The sequence below is a fragment of the Excalfactoria chinensis genome, unplaced genomic scaffold, assembly GCF_039878825.1.
Source record: "Excalfactoria chinensis isolate bCotChi1 unplaced genomic scaffold, bCotChi1.hap2 Scaffold_85, whole genome shotgun sequence".
In the NCBI taxonomy this organism is placed as follows: Eukaryota; Metazoa; Chordata; class Aves; order Galliformes; family Phasianidae; genus Excalfactoria; species Excalfactoria chinensis.
Window position 1 is genome coordinate 449674 of NW_027315717.1, and position 21470 is coordinate 471143.

Consider the following 21470-nt stretch of genomic DNA (forward strand, 5'->3'; position numbering starts at 1 on the left):
TTTCTTTTCAGGGGAAAAAGACTTCTGTTTTAGCTGAGGGTTTCCATTCTGCAGTATGAAAGCACAGCCCTGAGGGCTGCGTGTCCCAGCACAGCTGCAGTCTGTGCAGACGGGGCTGCAGTCGGGTGCCCAGTGCTGTCCTGCAGAGCAGGGTCCCTGCTGTTCAGGGGGAGATGTGTGGGTGGAAGGAGTTCCCCATCAGGGCTTCTGCTGCCACAGCTGCTGCCTGTGGCAGAGAGATCACAGCTCCACTGCACAACTGAATGTTTGTAAGGGTGCTTTGCAAGAGGAGAGCCAAGGCAGGGATTTTCTATTTCCTGGTCTGAGGGAAGGAAAGAGGATTGGAGGGAGAAATCTAAAAGGGGCTTTCAAACATAAACACAGCTCTGAAACTCCCACATTCTTCTACAGTCAAATGCTTGTTTCGTGAACTATCACATAAATATCCAGGAGGCTAATATTTGATTAGGAAATGAGAAGGAATTAAGAGCTCCATAATCTTCCGCTCCTTAAGTGATGGTGAAGATCATGAAAATAAATTCAAGCTCTGGAGTTAAATGAATATTTTCCATTTTTCTGTCATTCATATTGTAGCAAGAGGAGTGTCTCTGAGAATGGTGTGGACTTTTCATCGTCTTCTGCACTCTGAACAGGACTCCAAGCCCAGGAACAGCAGATGCCCAACAGCAGCTCCATCAGCGAGTTCCTCCTGCTGCCATTGGCAGAGACGCGGCAGCTGCAGCTCCTGCACTTCTGGCTCTTGCTGGGCATCTACCTGGCTGCCCTCCTGGGCAACGGCCTCATCAGCACAGCCGTAGCCTGCGACCAGCGCCTGCACACCCCCATGTACTTCTTCCTCCTCAACCTGGCCCTCCTCGACCTGGGCTGCATCTCCACCACTCTCCCCAAAGCCATGGCCAACGCCCTCTGGGACACCAGGGCCATCTCCTACGCAGGATGTGCTGCACAGGTGTTTTGCTTTTTCTTCTTCCTCTCAGCAGAGTATTCCCTTCTCACCATCATGTCCTATGACCGCTACGTTGCCATCTGCAAGCCCCTGCACTACGGGACCTTGATGGACAGCAGAGCTTGTGCCACCATGGCAGCAGCTGCCTGGGGCACTGGGCTTCTCAATTCCATTCTGCACACTGCCAGTACGTTTTCACTGCCTCTCTGCCAAGGCAATGTTGTCAACCAGTTTTTCTGTGAAATCCCCCAGATCCTCAAGCTCTCCTGCTCAGGCTCCTACCTCAGGGAAGTTGTGTTTATCATTTTTAGTTTCAGTTTAGCCTTTGGGTGCTTTGTTTTCATAGTGGTCTCCTATGTGCAGATCTTCAAGACTGTGCTGAGGATGCCCTCAGAGCAGGGATGGCACAAAGCCTTCTCCACGTGCCTCCCTCACCTGGCTGTGCTCTCACTGCTTGTCAGCACTGCCTCTATTGCCTACCTGAAGCCCACCTCTGCCTCCTTCTCACTCCTGGATCTGACAGTGGCACTTCTGTACTCAGTGCTTCCTCCAACACTGAATCCAATTATCTACAGCATGAGGAACAGGGAGATCAAGCATGCTCTCAGCAAGGTGTTGCAGTATGCACTATTCCAGCTTCCATAAAGTGCACATCTTCCTTATAGGATTCCCAGTGATGGTTCCTTATGTTTTAAGCATCGTTTATTGTTTGATTGTGTGTGATATATTAACCCACAAAAAAATGTTATTGAGCTTATAAATAAAAAATTATTTCACTTCTTTCCTACCTAATCTCCAATTTCTCCCTCCAAGAGCTCATGTAAACATGGAACCAGATTCCCTGAATAGGTAAAGAGATAAATAAAAAGCTTTTAAAGCAGACTTTTCCTTTTTTCTTCTCTCTTCCTGCCTTGTCTGGGTCTGGAAGAGGTACAGCCACAGACAGCAGCACAACGTGCTCTTTTCTATCCTGCTCTCTTTACACTGCCACAGTGCTCTCAAGTCCTCTCATTTCTGCTGGCCTGAAGGTCTTGTGTGTCTCACGACAGTCCTTTTCTCTCTACAGCAGCACTCTGGGGCTGCAGTCAGTAGCCGGCAATATGAACGGCTGTGTCAGAGCTGGTCTCCTTGCTGGCACTGCCATAACAAGAGAGCCACTTCAGAGCAGGACCAGAGAACTGGAGGTCTCTTCCAAAGCTTTTGTAAGGAATATACCTCAGGAGCTGCTCCATTAGGAGGCCTCGAGGTCTTTTGTTACTCTTCACTGTGTGACCTGGTGAGACTGAACTGTCCCAAGGAGATCTGCAAGCAACTCGGGGCAGTGCTGAGGTTGAAAGTTTATGGGCTGAGATAAAGAGAAAAAGAAAAGGATAATTATGATAAATGTATTTATACATTTATAATATATTTAGTATATTTTCAAACATATACAATATATGCATGAGCATGCATATATTCACATATACTTGTTGGAGAACCTGAAGGCAGAAGGTCAGCATGCACAGACAAACAGCCACACACCAATAAGGTTAAATATAGCTGCATCCATTTATTGCCCAAAAAGCCATACGTTTGCAGCAGACAGATAAGGGCATCCAAAAATCACACACACTAATTGGAGGAAAGCTACTGCAATAACTACCATAAACACCCCTTCATAGCCACGAGCCATTCATTCTTTTCCTAGAGGTGCCCTTGGTTCTCATGCTGTTTATCCTGCTCCGCAGCTGCTGCTTTGTGAAGTCTTTATCTTGATCCACGAGCTGTATATGTATGATCACGATTCAAAAATTCAGCACAAGCAAAGCCTTACATAATTTTTCTTGTGGTGTGTCCCCCATGTTCCCCTTTTTTGTATAATAATAATGGATTTCAATGTTTGATGAGTGCGCTCAGTGATAGCTTGTCCCATGGGAGAATGAGCTATGCATGTAATGTGTTTAATCCCCCATTCTTGGAGGAAAGTTTGACTGGTCGGTCCATCCTTGTTTTTAACCAAGTTATGTGTAGGCTGCAGAGACGAAGCAGCAAATGATGTAGACGCGGCAGAGAGAGGCAGCGTCACAGTGAGCAACGTGGGTGGGGTGGAAGGCAGCTGTGGCACCGCCAGCGTTAGGGCCAGAGTGGCAGCAGAAGGCACGGGCGTGCAGGGGGGTTGCGATTTCTCTTCTCCTCACCATCGGGGGGGGGGGTCGGAGCTATGGATTGAATCTGGGCAGGGGCTGTTTTCGGCTCTGAGGAGCAGCAGCGAGGGTGGGAGGGAGAGCAGTGGGGAACAGTCAGAAGAGTTTTTTCCTTGTCCAATTTGTTTAAACCCTTCCATCCATTCCAGAATAAACAACACATATTCTGATGGCGTTAGTAACAACCAAGCAATATTACGAGTGTCCAGCTGCATTTGCACATCCGCAGTGAAAATCCATTGAATAATTTGCTTAGAAGCTTTGGATTTTATCCCATAGTCAGTCACAGTCCTACGAGCCTGTTGTAACAATTTCCAGTCATGCACTTCCCACCAAGCAGCTCCCTGCTGATCGTATATCACCAGACAAGCAAGCTGAGACGCAGCTTGCCACTGTCCCTACAATATTGCATCTCTAATAGGCCCAGACCAACGTGAAGATGGAGGGCTGCTATGTCTGGGGTAAAAGTGGCATAGGCAGGGTCTGTAAAGACATCAGTGCTCGTAGAGACTGTTGCCTCCTTCATATGCAGTTCCAAGTCCTGCAGATTCTCAGTTAATGTTTTAATATACTCCTCTAACGCTTTCCCATTCCCACCATTATCTGAGTTGCTTTCTCTCTCAGGATCTTCTTGATGCTCTGCACACTCCTCCCCCCCCCCCCCCTTAGCCGCCCCCCCCCACCTTCCTCACTTGCTGCCACTGGCCCTGCTGGGACATCAAAGAGGTCGAGGTCAGGGGAGTATTCAGAGCTTCTGCAGAAGCCCTAACTTGTGAAGCTGATGAGCAAACTGAGTACGAGACTCCTGGTAACAGGGAGTTAAATTCTGACCTTGACTGAGCACTAGGTCCAGATAGGGCTTGTACTGTAGCAGCAATCTGATGCTTGGCTTGCATATTCTTTGATGTATTTATAATCAGCTTCCATGTAGGACCCAAGCCTTGCAAATGCTTAGGTTCCTTATTTTCCAAGATAACAGAGTCCCACATACGGTCCCCTATTTCTCACCATATGGTTACGCTGAACATCAGTGCCAACTCCTGAAGATGTCCACTCTTCCGAACCCATTTTACCAGCTCAGATATGCCTATAGGAGATACCTGCTCCCCTCTCTTAGAGAGAATACTTATGAGCAGTTTCTCCGCAGCTTCCCACTCCATCGTGGCTTTCAGAGGGCGGGATGCGACCCCGCTTCCAGCTACCACAACACTTACAGCTTTTCGCTAGCCAATGCCAACCATCTGCTGCGACCGCTGTCCTCTCGCAGTTTACCCACTATCTTTGTTCCAGACAGTGCTTCGGGACCCTGTCACATCAGCTCAGGTCCCGGTTTCTCCAACTTCACTCTCCCGTTCCTTCAGTGAAGTTTTGAGGTCCAACCTTAAAGTGCCCCACATTGAGCGCCAATTGATGGTGAGTGTGAGGGCAAAAAGTCAGAGCGCTGGGACAAACAGCCACACACCAATAAGGTTAAATATAGCTGCATCCATTTATTGCCCAAAAAGCTGTACTTTTATAGCAGACAGAAGCGGGAGTTCAAAAATCACACACAATAACTGAAGGAAAGCTACTGCAATAACAAACCTACCCCACCCCCAAGCTTCAAAGGCGAGAGCCATTCATTCTTTTCCTACAGGTGTCCTTGGTTCTCATGCAGTTTATCCTACTCCGTAGATGCTGCTCTGTGAAGTCCTTATCTTGATCCATGGGTGCTGCTCTGTAAAATTCTTCTTGTATTACAACAGAATGACAGTTCCATGGGGTCTCCAGCACACCCCCAGCCAGCTGGCAAATGCAGCTGAGGACATTCAGGAAATCCATGCCCTGATAGTGTCAGTGCTTGATGAACAACTGTGAGTTCCATATGCGTCTTGTACCTGTGTGCCACCTTCTGATCATCAGTACCACGGTGTAGATGCAAGGCCCAGCCAGTCTAAATCAAAACATGCTTCTGGAAGGGGATGCTTTCTGAAGAGTCTTTACACTAAGGAGAGGACCACAATCATTCACTCAGCGAGACTGAAATCGCTGTGCATTTGCAGGCCTAGGGTCTTGTTTGGCTCACAGAGACATGGTGGGTTGATTCTCACCTCTGAACTGTAGCAAAGCAGATTCAGACTCTTCATGATGGATGGGCAAGGAAGATGAGGAAAGGCTGCTGCCCTCTGTGAGAGTGCACTGAGCTCTGCCTGGGGATGGCAGAGGAGCCAGCTGAGAGCTGATGGAAAGGGCTCAGAGAGGAGAGCAGCAGATTCTGTTCCTTGCTTCCTGATCAGGAAGAACAAGAGGAGGGGGACAGGCAGGTATCTGAGTTACAGCTGGGATGGCATTGTTTCCTTCAGACTGTCTGCTCTGGTGCAGTTTTGGTTCTAGGAGAAAAACAACGTTGATGACACTCTGATGTTTACAGCTGCTGCTAAGCAGTGTTGTACAGAGCCAAGGCCATGGTCAGTGGAGGGCACATGGAACTGGGAGGGAACAGAGTGAGGACAGCTGACTGAAAGTGGCCAAAGGGATGTTTCGTACCAAATTAGAGTGAGTAAAAGGAGTATTGAAAGGGGTGGGAGTTCATCTCACTCTCTTCTGCTGCCCAAGGCCCAACTGGGCATCAGTCTGGTGGTGCTGAGCAACTGCTTGTGCATCAGTTGTTACCTACTGTTCCATATAAATGGATTCATACTGATAACTATTACACCTCTCCTTGTATCTCTCTTAGTAAATAGCTCCATTTCAACCCACAAATTGTACTTTGTTTCCCAATGCTCTTCCCCATCCCACTGGGAAGAGGGCAGTGCACAAAGCACTGTGTGCTGCTGAGTCACCTGCTGGGTTCTGCCACCACCGTCTTTTTGGTGCCTGATGTGGGGCTCCAAGGGTTGAGCGCATCTGTCCAGAGCAAGTTAACACAGGGCTTTGTAGGAGCTGGAGAATTGCTGGCCATGATGCTGATTGTTTCCCTGTTTGTAGAGCTCACTGAGACTTCTCATGATGCTGCATTGCACAGCTCCTTGCTTGCTGCTTGTTTTCCCTTCTGCACTGTTTGTCAACTCTGGGGCCATGTTTGGGGTATTTATTTTGCTTTGCTGTTTGGCTTTGGTTTATGTTGCGATAAAACTGGCAGCTGTCAAACATTGTCTCCTCAGGGTGCCTGGCTATGGAGGAGAGATGGGAGGACACTTTCCAGCTGTCCCTCAGCCTTCCTCTCACTTATCTTTCCCTGGAACTCCAAATGTAGTTACAACAGCTCCTGAGGATTTTGACTATCCATGGGATGCTCCAACCATCATGCTCCCATTCCTACATGTCATTAATGTGTATCAGGTTGGTTTGTGTCTCAGACTAAAAAATTATTTGAGAATGTCACTGTGGGATCTGACCCAAGGTGAGACAGCTCTGCATGACAAGGGGTGTTGGATGGTCTGGGCAACTGCCTGGAGCGGTGGGCACCACCAGGGCTTAGGAACTTCATCTCTGAGAAACTGAAGGATCCTGAGAAACGGGTAGAATATTGGGGGAAAGACTGCTGTGGCCCTGGTAATACCAAACAGGTTCAAATGACTGAATTGTGCCAGGGCCTGGCCCCCTCATACTGAACTGTGTTCAGTATTCTTCAGCATCCTCAAGGAGAAGAGAGCTGGCAGTGCTGCACTCTCTGCAACTCCTGGCACAGACCCTGTAGCAGCTCCAAGGTTTTGCTACACATCCTGCAGTTGCTCCAAGCTCTGGACAGATCTTCCTGTCACTCCATTCCTCATAATGAGCTCTGCAGTCACTCCTGCCACATGTCCTGTAGCTGTTTCAAGTACTGCGATAAGAAAATGAAACAAAACCCTCCCAAGGGAGGTTCACTGTGCCAAGAGGTACAGCCCTGCGGTCGCTCCAACCCCTCCAATGAGCCCAGTGGCTGCTCCAACTTAGTCACAGGTCCTGTGGTGTTTCCAGCTCTGGCAATGAGCTCTGCAGTTGCTCCAGCTCCTGTAACAGCCCGACAGCCACTTCAGCTCCTACAGTGAACCCTGTGACTGTTAAAACCCCTGCAACAAGTCCTGGACTTGCAAACAGATAGGCATAGGGAATAGTATCTTTGCAGATATGCCTGCAACTGCATATGATGTACATGTGTGAAAATGTACTAAATATATTATTTATGTATAAATATTTTTATCATAATTATTATCCTTTTCTTTTTCTCTTTATCTCAACCTATAAACTTTAAACCACAGCACGGCCCCGAGTCGCTTAAAGATCTACTTGGGACTCTTGAATCTGACCCAGTCACACATGGAAGAGCACCAAAAGATCTCAGGGAGCAGCTCCTGAGGTATATTCCATGCACCAGCTTTGGATGAGGTCTCCAGTTCTCAGGTCCTGCTCTGAGGAGTCCTTCTTGTTATGGCAGTGCCAACAAGGAGACCAGTTCTGGCACAGCCATTCATATTTCCGGCTACTGACTGCAGCACAGGAGTGCTGCTGTAGAGACATCAGAACTGTTGTCAGACACACAAGACCTTCAGGCGTGCACAAATGAAAGTACTCGAGAGAACTGTGGCAGTCTAAAAAGAGCAGAAATGAAAGATCATGTTTTGCTGCTGTCCGTGGCTGTACCTCCACCAGATCCAGACAAGGCAAGAAGAGAGAAGAGCTAAGGAAAAGTCTACATTGCAATTTTTATTTATCGCTTAATATATTTAGGGAATCTGGTTACATGTTTACACGAGCTCATGGAGTGAGAAAATATAAAGAAGGTAGAAGTGAGAAAATGTGAAACATATTTCCGCAGATTACGGTATCACACAAAATCAAACTATCAAATATGCAAAAAACATAAAGAACCATCACTGAGAATCATGTGAGGAAGATGTACACTTTATGGAAGCTGAAATAGTGCGTATTGCAACACCTTCCTGAGAGAGTGCTTGATCTCCCTGTTCCTCATGCTGTAGATAATAGGGTTCAGTGTTGGAGGAACCACCGAGTACAGAAGTGACACCAGCAGGTCCATAAATGGGGAAGAGAGAGAGGGGGGCTTCAGGTTGGCAAAAATGCCTGTGCTGACAAACAGGGAGACCACAGACAGGTGAGGGAGGCACGTGGAGAAGGCTTTGTGCCGTCCCTGATCAGAGGGCATCCTCAGCACGGCCATGAAGATCTGCACATAGGACACAACTATGAAAACAAAGCACCCAAAAGCTAAACTGCAACTAAAAATGAGAAGCACAACTTCCCTAAGATTTGAGTCTGAGCAGGAGAGCTTGAGGATCTGGGGGATTTCACAGAAAAACTGGTGGACAACATTGCCTTGGCAGAGAGGCAGTGAAAACGTACTGGCAGTGTGCAGCAGGGAATTGAGAACCCCAGCGCCCCAGGCAGCTGCTGCCATGGTGGCACAAGCTCTGCTGTCCATCAAGGTCCCGTAGTGCAGGGGCTTGCAGATGGCAACATAGCGGTCATAGGACATGGTGGTGAGAAGGGAAAACTCTGCTGAGATGAAGAAGAGAAAGAAAAAGAGCTGTGCAGCACATCCTGTGTAGGTGATGGCCCTGGTGTCCCAGAGGGCGTTGGCCATGGCTTTGGGGAGAGTGGTGGAGATGCAGCCCAGGTCGAGGAGGGCCAGGTTGAGCAGGAAGAAGTACATGGGGGTGTGCAGGCGGCGGTCGCAGGCTACGGCTGTGCTGATGAGGCCGTTGCCCAGGAGGGCAGCCAGGTAGATGCCCAGCAAGAGCCAGAAGTGCAGGAGCTGCAGCTGCCGCGTGTCTGCCAACGGCAGCAGGAGGAACTCGCTGATGGAGCTGCTGTTGGGCATCTGCTGTTCCTGGGCTTGGAGTCCTGCTCAGAGTGCAGAAGATAATGACAAGTCCAAATCAATCTCAGAGACAGTCCTGCTATACTATAAAAGTTCTCCTTTCTATTTGGAAAATGTTCATTTAAGTCCAGAATTTGAATTTATTTTTCATGTGATTCACCATATAGGTTAGTGTGCTCTTTCTTTCTTCTCATTTCCTAATCACATTCCAGCCTTCTGGATATTTTCCTCTTTACTCCAGCTGCTCTTCGAGGCCCCAGCTCCAGCTTCTGTGCACTTCAAATTGTCTTAGACAAATCAGACAGTTTGCAGGACAAATCATCTATTAATGTCTGCAGAAAGCAATGAAAAGTTAAAGTGACTTTATCCTTTTAGGAAGGAGAGGCTGAAAGCACTTTCTGTGTGACTGCTCAAAAAACAAACAAACAAAACAAAACAAAACAAAAACAACAAAAAACAAACAAACAAAAACAAAACAAAAAACAAACAAACAAACAAACAAACAAACAAAAACAAACAAACAAACAAAACCCGATGGATTGAAGAAATATTTGGGAGTCTCAGAGCTGTGCTCAAAATTGACGGCATTTTAGATTTCTGCTGCCCATCCTTCCTGCCTCCCCTCAGAAAAGGAAATGCAAAATCCCTGCCTTTACTCTCCTCTTGCAAAGTACCCTCACATAAATCCTGCAGTGCAGTGGAGCTGTGATCCCCTGCCCCAGGCAGCAGCTGTGGCAGCACAAGCCCTGCCGGGGGGCTCCTTCCCCCCACACGTCTCCCCGCAGCACCCTGGACAGCTCCCCGGGCAGGCTGAGTGCTGAGCCTGGCAGGCGGCAGAGTCCCATAGCCGGCACACAGCCCCTGGGGCACAGCAGGGACCCTGCTCTGCACAACAGCCCTGGGCACCCGCCTGCAGCCCCATATGCACAGCCTGCAGCCGTGCTGGGACACGCAGCCCTCAGGGCTGTGCTCTGATGCTGCAGCATGGAAGCCCTCAGCTGGAGCAGAAGGCTTTTTCCACAGTAAAGAAACATGCAGTGCCTGCAGCCAGATCTGCTATGGGATGTCCTGCATTTAGTTAACCCTCTATTAAAAGCCGCTCATGGTCTGCAGTGAGACTTACCATGTCATGGTCTGTGGGCAATGCTCCTGCACCGAGCTCACAGCCCGCTCACACCATTCACATCCTGCAAGCTCTCTCCCCTTTCTCTCCTCTCCTTCTGTCACCTGCAGGCTGTGCTGTGCACAAGAGCTGCTCCTGGGCACAGCTGTCTCTCTGCAGCACTGCCCACTTTTATGATCTCCCTGAGTCCCAGAAGCCCAGCCCAGCAGAATAGGATGACACTTTCATTCTTCCCACTCATCTCCCCTGAGATATCCCTGGGTCCTGATGGCCAACAGCTCCTGAAAGTCAACAGCATCATGACTGTGTCTAACTCATTTCTTGTACAAATTTTCCCAGTGAAAGACAAACCTCAACAGAAGCGAAATGGACATGGCATGCAGCTGACCACTGTGTTTTAGTGTTCATTCAATTGAAACACTTTTCCTGCTGTTTGTTGGCCAAAAACAAAAGGAATTCTTTCATGGACCATGTGCCTTTGGTTCTCTGTGGAAAACTAGTTGGAGCTGGTGCATATGAATTTTAACACTGAGCGGGTGAATGCAGAGGAGAAGATTGATGTGAAAAAAAGTGATGCAAGTCCCATGGGGCCAGTGTGAGTAGAAATAGGGTGGGGAGGTTGAGGAGGACATTTGCCCACACAGTAACAGAATAGAACTCACTGGGAACATTCCGGATTGATACCAGTTGCACAGTGCTGCTTTAATGACTTGTTTAAACTCAAATATAAATAAATAAACGACTGCTGGCTTCGGCCACTTTAAGCTCTCTCCATATTGCTCTCTATTTTGCTGTACAGGTTCTGAATACCTTAAGATGATGACAGGAAGGCACAAGGCTCAGGAGGCTCTTCAGGTGATAATGGGCCCCAGGCGATACTTGTTGACAAGTCCGTCAACCTGCAGTGCAGAGAGAAGACTGCACAAAGTGCTCAACAAGACAAAGGCAGAAGTAACAGTGAAGTTTCTTGGAGTATTAATGGGCCCACTGAGGGACACTAGCAAGCAAGCTTCCCCAGGGACTTGTTAGAGCAGATAAGTGGAAGCCATGACTACAGGCAGGCAAAGGCACTGGCATGGTGGCTCTGATGCTGAGAAACCCCTGCTTTTTCTTATGAAGCAGAAAGGCCAAGCCCTGATTCCCAGGCCCTTGGCAGGGAGAACCTCATGCTGACTAAGGATCCTTCCTGGGGCAGTGGATGGAGGTCTGCATGATGTTAAAAGAAAGACATGGGAGCAGAAGATCCCAGGCTCTGCATGGGGTGCAAGGATGCTGTGAAGTCCATGTCCCATGTGTGCCCTGTGTCTCATCTCAGGATGTGGGATGTGAGAAAGGCCCAGTCTGAACAAGCAGTCAATCCCAATGTAACTCTGAACTTCACATCTCTCAGTTCTGGTGACATCCTATGCACACTCTCCCATAATTTGATGACTTTTATGCTCTTCAGTGCCCAGAAGTGCACCCAGTGCTCCAGGTGAGGCTGCAGCAGTGCAGAGCAGACAGGGACAATCCTTTCCCTCACCCAGCTGGCAATGCCTTGCTTGATGCACTCCAATGGACCGCTGAGCTTCCTGGCTGCCTGGGCACACTGCTGACTCACGTTCAATTTGATGTTGACCAGGACCCCCAATCCTTTTCAGTCAGACCACTCTCCAGTGTCCCATATCCAGTCAGTGTGTATGTCCAGGATTGCCCCTACCCAGGTGCACAATCAGGCACTTGTTCTAGTTATACTTTATGCACTTGGTGCTTTGGACCAACTGGTACCCACTTCTCTGACTTGTCCACATCTCTCCCCAACTCATTTTAGGCAACAGCACCTCCTCATCTGGTCTCATCAGCAAACTTGCTCAGAATATCTTCTAGTCCTGCATGCAAGTCATCCACAAAAACATGAAAGAGAAGTGGCCCTAATATGGCGCCCTGGGGAACCCTGATAGTGACCATCTACCAGCCTGATGGAACCCAGTGACTATAGTCCTTTGGGCCTGACATACTGACCAACTGTTCACCTACCACGTTATGTTTGTGCCTAGCTGTATGAAGGACATTCTGCTCAGAAGGGTGTTGTGAGAAATAGTATCAAAAGCTCTACTGAAATCGTCAAGGATAACTTCAACTGGCTTCCCTTGATCAACCAATTTGCTAACCTTGTCATGAAAAGTCCGATAGTTAAACAGGACCTTCCCCTCTGGAAGTTGTGTTGGCTGTGACCAATGACAGAATTGTCCTTCAGCTGTTTTTCCATAACATCCACCATCATTGTCTCCATAATTTTACCAGGGACTGGATTGATTCGTAATTGCCCCTGTCACCTTTCTTGCTCTTCCTTACAATGAGAAAACATTTGCCAGCTACCTGTCAACTGGCATGACCCTCGATTTATTTAGATGCAATTGAAATGAGAGCCCTGAGAATACTAAGGTGTCATCAGTGAAAGAACGTACATGTGCCATAGCTTTGTAATGCCTTGAACTCCAGAGTATGCCACAGACGGAGCAGAGAGGAAGATCTGCCTCTTCTGTTGTGACCTCATCCATTTGGTGAGTAGAATAACACTGCATGCTACATGGGGAGTCTGTCTCTGCTTTGCTCACAGAGGAACGTTGCGGGGGGCTGCTCTCATGTCAGTGCAGATAAACTCACTTCCTCTTTATTCCTTTTCCCTCTGTAAACTATTCCACTATTTGTACCCTCATTTACACTTCCACATACCCTCAAGTACACTTCCATGTGCCATCAACTATTACACTTTCTTATACCATCAAAACAGTTTGTGAAACTATACTGTTTTTTAGATTCCATATACACCCTTAATACCACATAACTTTCCCTCAACAATCCCCTAATCCACCTGAACCTTAACTTTCCCTTAACCACCTCCCTCACACACTTCCCCACAAGTAGTACATAGTATTACATAAATGGGTTGACATTCATTAACACTCATTTTTCGGGTTGAATGTACACCTCTCCTCAGGACCCTCTTCCTAATCTATAGAGTACAAACTCCCGTCTTCTTACATACAAGCAGAACATACATATGAGTGGACAGACAACACAGAGTCTTTCACTTTGTTTGTCTCTGGCCATTTCCTTTGCAGGAGGAAGGAAACACGGATCGGGACTCGGCACTCGCCCCACAGCTCACCTCCCTAGGGGCAGCATGGATGGCTATACCCTGAGTAGGATGTCTCCTCAAGACTTATGGGCTCCCCTTACCATACACATATACCTGGTCTGCCTATGGATGGTCCTTGTCTGTCCCCGCAGTGATCAGGAGAGGAAGGGAGTCCATCAGAGAAATCTCAGGGTGCGCCAAAAGTGTCCCCCCTCTCAGCTGGCCCTGCCGCCGAATAGAGCTGGTCCCATCTGGGCCACCATATTGACCTGAGGAATCAAACTCTATAACCCAGTGTTAAGTTATAAAGCGGGATTGCATTTATTGGGTGCCAGGTGCAAAGAGGGATCACTCCATCTGTCTTGCAAACTAGCAAGCAGAAGCGTTACATATTTCAAAGCCGAGCTCATACATATTCAGCAAATTTCCTGGGACACATCCACATATTCACATGCAGCAGCTCCAAGACTTTGCTAAACATCCTGCGGTTGCTCCATGCTCTGGGAAAGATTCCACTGTCACTCCATCCCTCATAAAGAGCTCTGCAGTCACTCCTGCTGCAGGTCCTGTAGCTGTTCCAAGTATTGCGATAAGATAATAAAAGAAATTCCTCCCAAGGGAGGTGCACTGTGCCAGGAGGTACAGCCCTGTGGTCACTCCAACCCCTCCAATGAGCCCAGTGACTGATCCAACTTAGTCACGTGTCCTGTGGTGATTCCAGCTCTGGCAATGAGCTCTGCAGTTGCTCCAGCTCCTGCAACAGCCCAACAGCCTCTTCAGCTCCTACATATAACCATGTGGCTGCTAAAACCCCTGCAGCAACTCCTGGACTTTCAAACAGGTACACATAGGGATAAGTATCCATGCATATATGTTTGCAACTGCATATGTTGTATATGTGTGAAAATATACTAAATATATTATATATGTATAAATAAATTTGTCATAATTATAATCCTTTTCTTTATCTCCTTATCTCAGCCCATAAATTTGAAACAACAGCACTGCCCTGAGTCGCTTATAGATCTCCTTGGGAATATTAAATTAGATCAAGTCACTCAGAGAAGAGCACCAAAAGATCTCAAGGTCATCTCATGGGGCAGCTCCTGAGGTATATTCCTTACACAAGCTCTGGAAGAGGCCTCCAGTTCTCTGGTCCTGCTCTGAAGGGGCCCTCTTGTTTTGGCAGTGCCAGCAAGAAGACCAGCTCTGACACAGCCGTTCGTATTGCTGGCTACTGACTGCAGCCCTGGATTGCTGCTGTAGAGACAACAGGGATTCTGTGAGACACACAAAACCCTCAGGCCTGCACAAATGAGAGGACTTATTAAGAGCACTGTGGCAGTGAAAATAGAGCAGGAAAGAAAAGAGCACGTTGTGCTGCTGTCTGTGGCTGTACCTCACCAAACCCAGACAAAATACGAAGATAGAAGAGAAAAGGAAAAGTCTGCATTAAAAGCTTTTTATTTATCTCTTAACCTATTCAGGGACTCTGGTTCAGTGCTTGCACGAGCTATTAGAGTGAGAAGGTGGAAAGCAGATAGGAAAGAAATGAAATAATTTGTAATCATATTTTGCAGATTGCTGTATCATATGCAATCAAATAATCAAATATGCATGAAACATGAAGAACCATTAATGGGAATCGTGAGAGGAAGATGTGCACATTATGGAATCTGGAATAGTGTGGACTGTAACACCTTCATGAGAGAGTGCTTGATCTCCCTGTTCCTCATGCTGTAGATAATAGGGTTCAGTGTTGGAGGAACCACTGAGTACAGAACTGCCACCAGCAGGTCCAGGACTGGGGAGGAAATAGAGGGGGGCTTCAGGTAGGCAAAAACGGCAGTGCTGACAAGCAGGGAGACCACGGCGAGGTGAGGGAGGCACGTGGAGAAGGCTTTGTGCTGTCCCTGCTCAGAGGGCATCCTCAGAACAACCTTGAAGATCTGCACATAGGACACAACAATGAAAACAAAGCAGTGAAAGGCTAAACTGCCACTAAAAATGAGAAGCACAACTTCCCTGAGGTAGGAGCCTGAGCAGGAGAGCTTGAGGATCTGGGGGATTTCACAGAAAAACTGATTGACAACATTGCCTTGGCAGAGAGGCAGTGAAAACGTACTGGCAGTGTGCAACAGGGAATTGAGAAACCCAGCGCCCCAGGCAGCAGCTGCCATGGTGGCACAAGCTCTGCTGTCCATCAAGGTCCCATAGTGCAGGGGCTTGCAGATGGCAACGTAGCGGTCATAGGACATGATGGTGAGAAATGAAAACTCTGCTGAGGCAAAGAAGAAAAAGAAAAAGAGCTGTGCAGCACATCCTGCGTAGGAGATGGCCCTGGTGTCCCAGAGGGCGTCGACCATGGCTTTGGGGAGAGTGGTGGAGATGCAGCCCAGGTCGAGGAGGGCCAGGTTGAGGAGGAAGAAGTACATGGGGGTGTGCAGGCGGCGGTCGCAGGCTACGGCTGTGCTGATGAGGCCGTTGCCCAGGAGGGCAGCCAGGTAGATGCCCAGCAAGAGCCAGAAGTGCAGGAGCTGCAGCTGCCGCGTGTCTGCCAACGGCAGCAGGAGGAACTCACTGATGGAACTGCTGTTGGACATCTGCTGTTCCTGGGCTTGGAGTCCTGCTCAAAGTGCAGAAGATAATGACCAGTACAGACAATTCTCAGAATCTCTCTTCCTGCTCTACTATGAAAGTTCTCCTTTCCCTTTGAAAAATGTTCATTTAACTCCAGCTTTTGTGAGCTTCACCATCTCTTTAGGAGTAGAAGACTAGGCAGTTCTTAATGTCTTCTCATATTCTAATCATATCCCAGCCTCCTGGAAATTTTCCTCTCTATTCCAGCAGTTCCTCGTGACCCCAGCCCCAGCCTCAGTGCAATTTGGTTTTTCTTAGAGAAATCAGCCTGTTTTCAGGACAAGTGTAGTATTAATGTCTGCAGAAAACAGTGATAACTTTTATCTTTTTAGGAAGGAGAGGCTAAATGCACATTCTGTGCATTCTGTGTGACTGTTCACAAATCAAACAAAGGATTGAAGAAATATTTGGGAGTCTCAGAGCTGTGCTCAAAATTGACAGCCCCTTTTAGATTTCTGCCGCCCATCCTTCCTGCCTCCCCTCAGAAAAGGAAATGGAAAATCCCTGCCTTGGCTCTCCTCTTGCAAAGTACCCTTACAAACATCCTGCTGTGCAGTGGAGCTGTGATCCCCCTGCCCCAGGCAGCAGCTGTGGCAGCACAAGCCCTGCCGGGCTGCACCTTCCACCCACACGTCTCCCCGCAGCACCCTGGACAGCTCCCCGGGCAGGCTGAGTGCTGAGCCTGGCAGGCGGCAGAGTCCCATAGCCGGCACACAGCCCCTGGGGCACAGCAGGGACCCTGCTCTGCAGGACAGCCCTGGGCACCCGCCTGCAGCCCCACATGCACAGCCTGCAGCCGTGCTGGGACATGCAGCCCTCAGGGCTGTGCTCTGATGCTGAAGCACGGAAGCCCTCAGCTGGAGCAGAAGGCTTTTTCCACTGTAAAGAAACATGCAGTGCCTGCAGCCAGATCTGCTATGGGATGTCCCAGATTAAGTTAACCCTCTATGAAATGCAGCTGCACCGTCTGCAGTGAAACTTACCTTGTCATGGTCTGTGGGCAATGCTCCTGCAGTGAGCTCACAGCCTGCTCACACCGTACACATCCTGCATGCTCTCTCCCCTTTCTCTCCTCTCCTTCCTTTAACTGCAGGCTGTGCTGTGCACTAGAGCTGCTCCTGGGCACAGCTGTCTCTCTGCAGCCCTGCCCATTTTTAAGAGCTCCCTGTGTCCCAGGAGCCCGGCCCAGCTCAGCAGAAGAATATGTCATGTTTATCCTCCCACTTGTCTCCCCTGAGATGTCCCTGGATCCTCATGGCAAACAGCTCCTGAAAGACAACAGCATCATGACAGTACATTAAAATCTGTTGAATTTAACACCAGATTTCTAGTGGTCAGTGACTAGTTCCAGACATGTGGAGAGTCCTACCACAGAATGTTTGCTGAAACACAAAGGGCACACATACCAGGACAGGATATCATAGTATCATAGAATCACCATGGTTGGAAAAGACCTAAAAGATTTTCCAGTCCAACTGTTCACCTATCACTAATAGCTCCCACTAATCCATGTCCCTCAATACAACATCCAGTCATTCCTTGAACACCTCCATGGTCAGTGACTACACCAATCCCATGGGCAGTCCGTTCCAGGTCCCAAAATGCAGGACGTAGCCTTTGGTCTTGTTGAACCTCATCCCATTGACTTCAGCCCAGCTCTCCAGCCTGTCCAGATCCCTCTGTAGGGCCTTCCCTTTCTTCATAGGGGAGATGCTCAAGTCCCTTCACTACCTTTGTGGCCCTCTGCTGGGGTGTTTCCAAGAGGTCCCTGTCTTTTTTTTTACTGGGGAGCCCAGAACTGGACACTGTTCTCCAAATGATGCCTTACCAGGGCAGAGTAAAGGGGTAGGATCACCTCCCTCGACCTGCTAGACATTCTCTTTTTCATGCACCCCAGAATGCCATTGGCCTCTTTGGCCATGAGGGCACACTGCTGGCTCATGGCCAACCTGTTGTCCTCCAGGATGCCCAGGTCCCTCTCAGCAGAGCTCATCTCCAGCAGCTCATCCCCCAACCAGTCCAGGTGCATGCAATTATTTTTTCCTAGGTGCAAGACTCTACACTTGCTTTTGTTAAACCTCATCTGGTTTCATACCGCCTGGCTCTCCAGCCTGTCCAGGTCTCGCTGAATGGCAGCACAGCCTTCAGGCGTGTCAGCCAATCCTCCCAACTTTGTGTCATCAGCAAACTAGATGTTGGTGGCCACTATTCCCTCATCAAGGTCACTGATAAAGATGTTGAACAAGACTGGACCCAGCCCTGACCCCAGAGGTACACCACTACTTACAGGTCACCAACCAGATTCTGCGCCGCCAGCGACGATCCTCTGTGCTCTGCCAGTCAACCAGTTCTCAACCCACCTCACTGTCCACTCATCTATCCCACATTCCTCAGCTTTGTTATAAGAATGTCATATGAGACAGTATCAAATGCCTTGCTGAAATTAAGGTAGGCTACATCCACCGCTCTCGCCTCATCGACCAAGCAAGTGAAAAAGTCATAGAAGGCTGTCAGGTTGTTTGATCATGACCTCCTCTTGGTGGACACATGCTGACTACTCCTGATATCCTCCTTTTCTTCCAGCTGTCTGGAGATGGCTTCCAGCACAAGCTGTTCCATCACCTTTCCAGGGACTGAGGTGAGGCGGCCTAGCCTGTAATCACCCAGATCTTCCTTCTTGCCCTTTTTGAAGACCGGAGTGACACTGGCTATCCTCCAGTCTTCAGGCACCTCCCATTCTCCAAGACCTCTCAAAAATGATAGAGAGCGGTTCAGAAAACACCTCTGCCAGCTCCCTCAGCACTCATGGATTCATCCCATCAGATCCCATGGCTTTATGAACATTGGTGTGGCCTAGGCGCTCACGGACCACCTCATCCCTGACTAAAGGCAAGCCTTCCATTCCCCAGACCCTCTCACTGGGTCTGGGATTCCTAAGGGAGAGCTTTTTCACTGAAGACAGAAGCAAAGAATGCCTTCAGTATCTCCAGCGTCTCAGCATCCCTCATTACCAGAATACCCCCCTCACTTAGTAGGGGACCCACAGTCTTCCTAGTCTTCCTTCTATTCATAACATACTTTAAAAATAAATAAATAAATCTTTTTTATTTTTCTTTTTTAATGAGTGTCAACCAATTTATGTAATACTACGTTCTGCTTGCAAGGAAATGTGTGAGAGAGGTGGGCCAATCTGTGCTTGTTCTGGTGTTTATTACTGAATAATACAGACCCTTAATGGAAAAGTTATATGGTAGTAAGGGTGTATATGGATCTAAAAAACAGTATTGTTTGACAAACTGTTTTGATGGTATAAGAAAGTGTAATTGTTGATGGCATATGGAAGTGTACTTGAGGGTGTGTGGAAGTGTAAATGAGGGTACAAATAGTGGAATAGTTTACAGAGGAAAAAAGGGATAAAGAGGAAGTGATTTTATCTGCACTGACATGAGAGCACCTCTCCTCACCTTTCCCCTGCGAGCAGATCAGAGCAGAGTCACATTGCCCATGTATCATGTAGTGTTATTCTGCTTACCAAATGGAGGAGGTCACAACAGAAGAGGCAGGCCTTCCTCTCTGCTCCATCCGTGGCATACTCTAGAGTTCAAGGCATTGCAAAGCTATGGCACATGTACGGTCTTTCACTGAAGACACCTTAATTTGCTCTGGGCTCTCATTTCACTTGCAACTAAATAAGTCTGGGGTCATGCCCATTGACAGGAAGCTGGCAAATGTTGTCTCCTTGTAAGGAAGAGAAAGAAAGATGACATGGGCAATTATGGACCTGTCAGTCTCACTCCAGTGCCTGGTAAAATGATGGAGGCAATGGTGGTGGGAGTTATGGAAAAACAGCTGAAAGACAATTCTGTCATTGGTCGCAGCCAACACAAGTTCCTGAGGGGACGGTCCTGTTTAACTTAAGGTCCGTTTATGACACGGTTATCCATTTAGCTGATCAAGGTAAGCCAGTTGAAAATGGATGAAATCCTTGAGGAATTCAGTAGAGCTTTTGATACTATTTCTCACAGCATCCTTCTAGACAGAATGTCCTGCATGCAGCTAGACAGAAACAGAACGTAGTGGGTGAGCAGTTGGCCAACAGGTCAGGCCCAAATGATTACAGTCAATGGGATCCATCGGGCAGGTAGATGGTCACTATCTGGGTTCCCCAGGGCTCCATTTTAGGGCCTCTTCTCTTTCATGTTTTTGCAGATGACCTGCATGCAGGACTTGGAGTTGTTCTGAGCAAATTTGCTGATTGGAGGTGCTGTTGCCTCCAGTGAGGGTGGAGAGGACTTGCAGAGAGATGTGGACAAGTCAGAGAAGTGGGTACCAGTTGGTCCTAAGCACCAGGTGCATAAAGCATAACAAGAACAAGTGCCTGATTGTGCACCTGGGTAGGAGCAACCCTGGACATACACACTGACAGGATATGGGACACTAGAGAGTGGTCTGACTGAAAAGGATTGGGGGTCCTGGTCAACATCAATATGAACGTGAGTCAGCAGTGTGCCCAGGCACCCAGGAAGCTCAGCGGTCCATTGGAGTGCATCAAGCAAGGTATTACCAGGTCAGTGACGGAAAGGAGCACTGGGTGCACTTCTGGGCACTGAAGAGCATAAAAGACATCAAACTATGGGAGGGTGTGCAAAGGTGGGCACTGGAACTGAGAGATCTGAAGTTCACAGTTTCACTGGGACTGACTACTTGTTCAGACTTGGCCATTCTCACATCCCACATCCTGTGATGAGACACAGGACACACATGGGACATGCACCTCACAGCATCCCTGCAGCCCATGCAGAGCCTGGGATCTTCTGTCCCTTGGTCTTTCATTTTACATCATACAGACCTCTATTCCACTGCCCCAGGAAGGATCTTTAGTCAGCATGAGGTTCTCCCTGCCAAGTGTCTGGGAATCAGGGCTTGGCCTTTCTGCTTCATAAGAAAAAGCAGGGGTTTCTCAGCATCAGAGCCACCATGCCAGTGCCTTTGCCTGCCTGTAGTCATGGCTTCCAATTATCTTCTCTAACAAGTCCCTGGGGAAGCTTGCTTGTTAGTGTCCATCTCAGTGGGCCCATTAATACTCCAAGAAAGTTCACTGTTACTTCTGCCTTTGTCTTGTTGAGTACTTTGTGCAGTCTTCTCTCTGCACTGGAGGTTGACGGACTCAGCTTCAAGTGTCTCCTGGGGCCCCTTACCACCTAAAGAGCCTCCTGAGCCTTGTGCCTTCCTGACATCATCTTAAGGTATTCAGAACCAGTACAGCAAAATAGAGAGCAATATGGAGAGAGCTTAAAGTGGCCGAAGCCAGCAGTCGTTTATTGTTTATTTATTTATATTTGAGTTTAAACAAGTCATTAAAGCAGCACTGTGTAACTGGTATCAATCTGGAATGTTCCCAATGAGTTCTATTCTGTTACTGTGTGGGCAAATGTCCTCCTCAACCTCCCCACCCTATTTCTACTCACATTGGCCCCATGGGACTTGCATCACTTTTTTTCACATCAATCTTCTCCTCTGCATTCACCCGCTCAGTGTTAAAATTCATTTGCACCAGCTCCAACTAGCTTTCCACAGAGAACCAGAAACACATGGTCCATGAAAGAATTCCTTTTGTTTTTGGCCAACAAACA

General features: G+C 48.2%; 3 protein-coding genes across 3 annotated transcripts; 1 reads left to right on the top strand and 2 right to left on the bottom strand.

Moving 5' to 3' along the window:
• The first annotated feature begins 844 nt into the window (after positions 1-844).
• On the top strand, positions 845-2722 carry LOC140265360 (olfactory receptor 14A16-like). Its single transcript, XM_072361275.1, has 2 exons — positions 845-1587; positions 2695-2722. The coding sequence occupies exons 1-2, from the start codon at positions 845-847 to the stop codon at positions 2720-2722; spliced, it is 771 nt and encodes a 256-aa protein (XP_072217376.1).
• A 5295-nt stretch (positions 2723-8017) lies between these two features.
• On the bottom strand, positions 8018-8953 carry LOC140265441 (olfactory receptor 14J1-like). The gene has a single exon (XM_072361361.1). The coding sequence runs from the start codon at positions 8951-8953 to the stop codon at positions 8018-8020; it is 936 nt and encodes a 311-aa protein (XP_072217462.1).
• Positions 8954-14864: 5911 nt separating this feature from the next.
• Positions 14865-15800, bottom strand: LOC140265361 (olfactory receptor 14J1-like). The gene has a single exon (XM_072361276.1). The coding sequence runs from the start codon at positions 15798-15800 to the stop codon at positions 14865-14867; it is 936 nt and encodes a 311-aa protein (XP_072217377.1).
• Positions 15801-21470: the final 5670 nt, after the last annotated feature.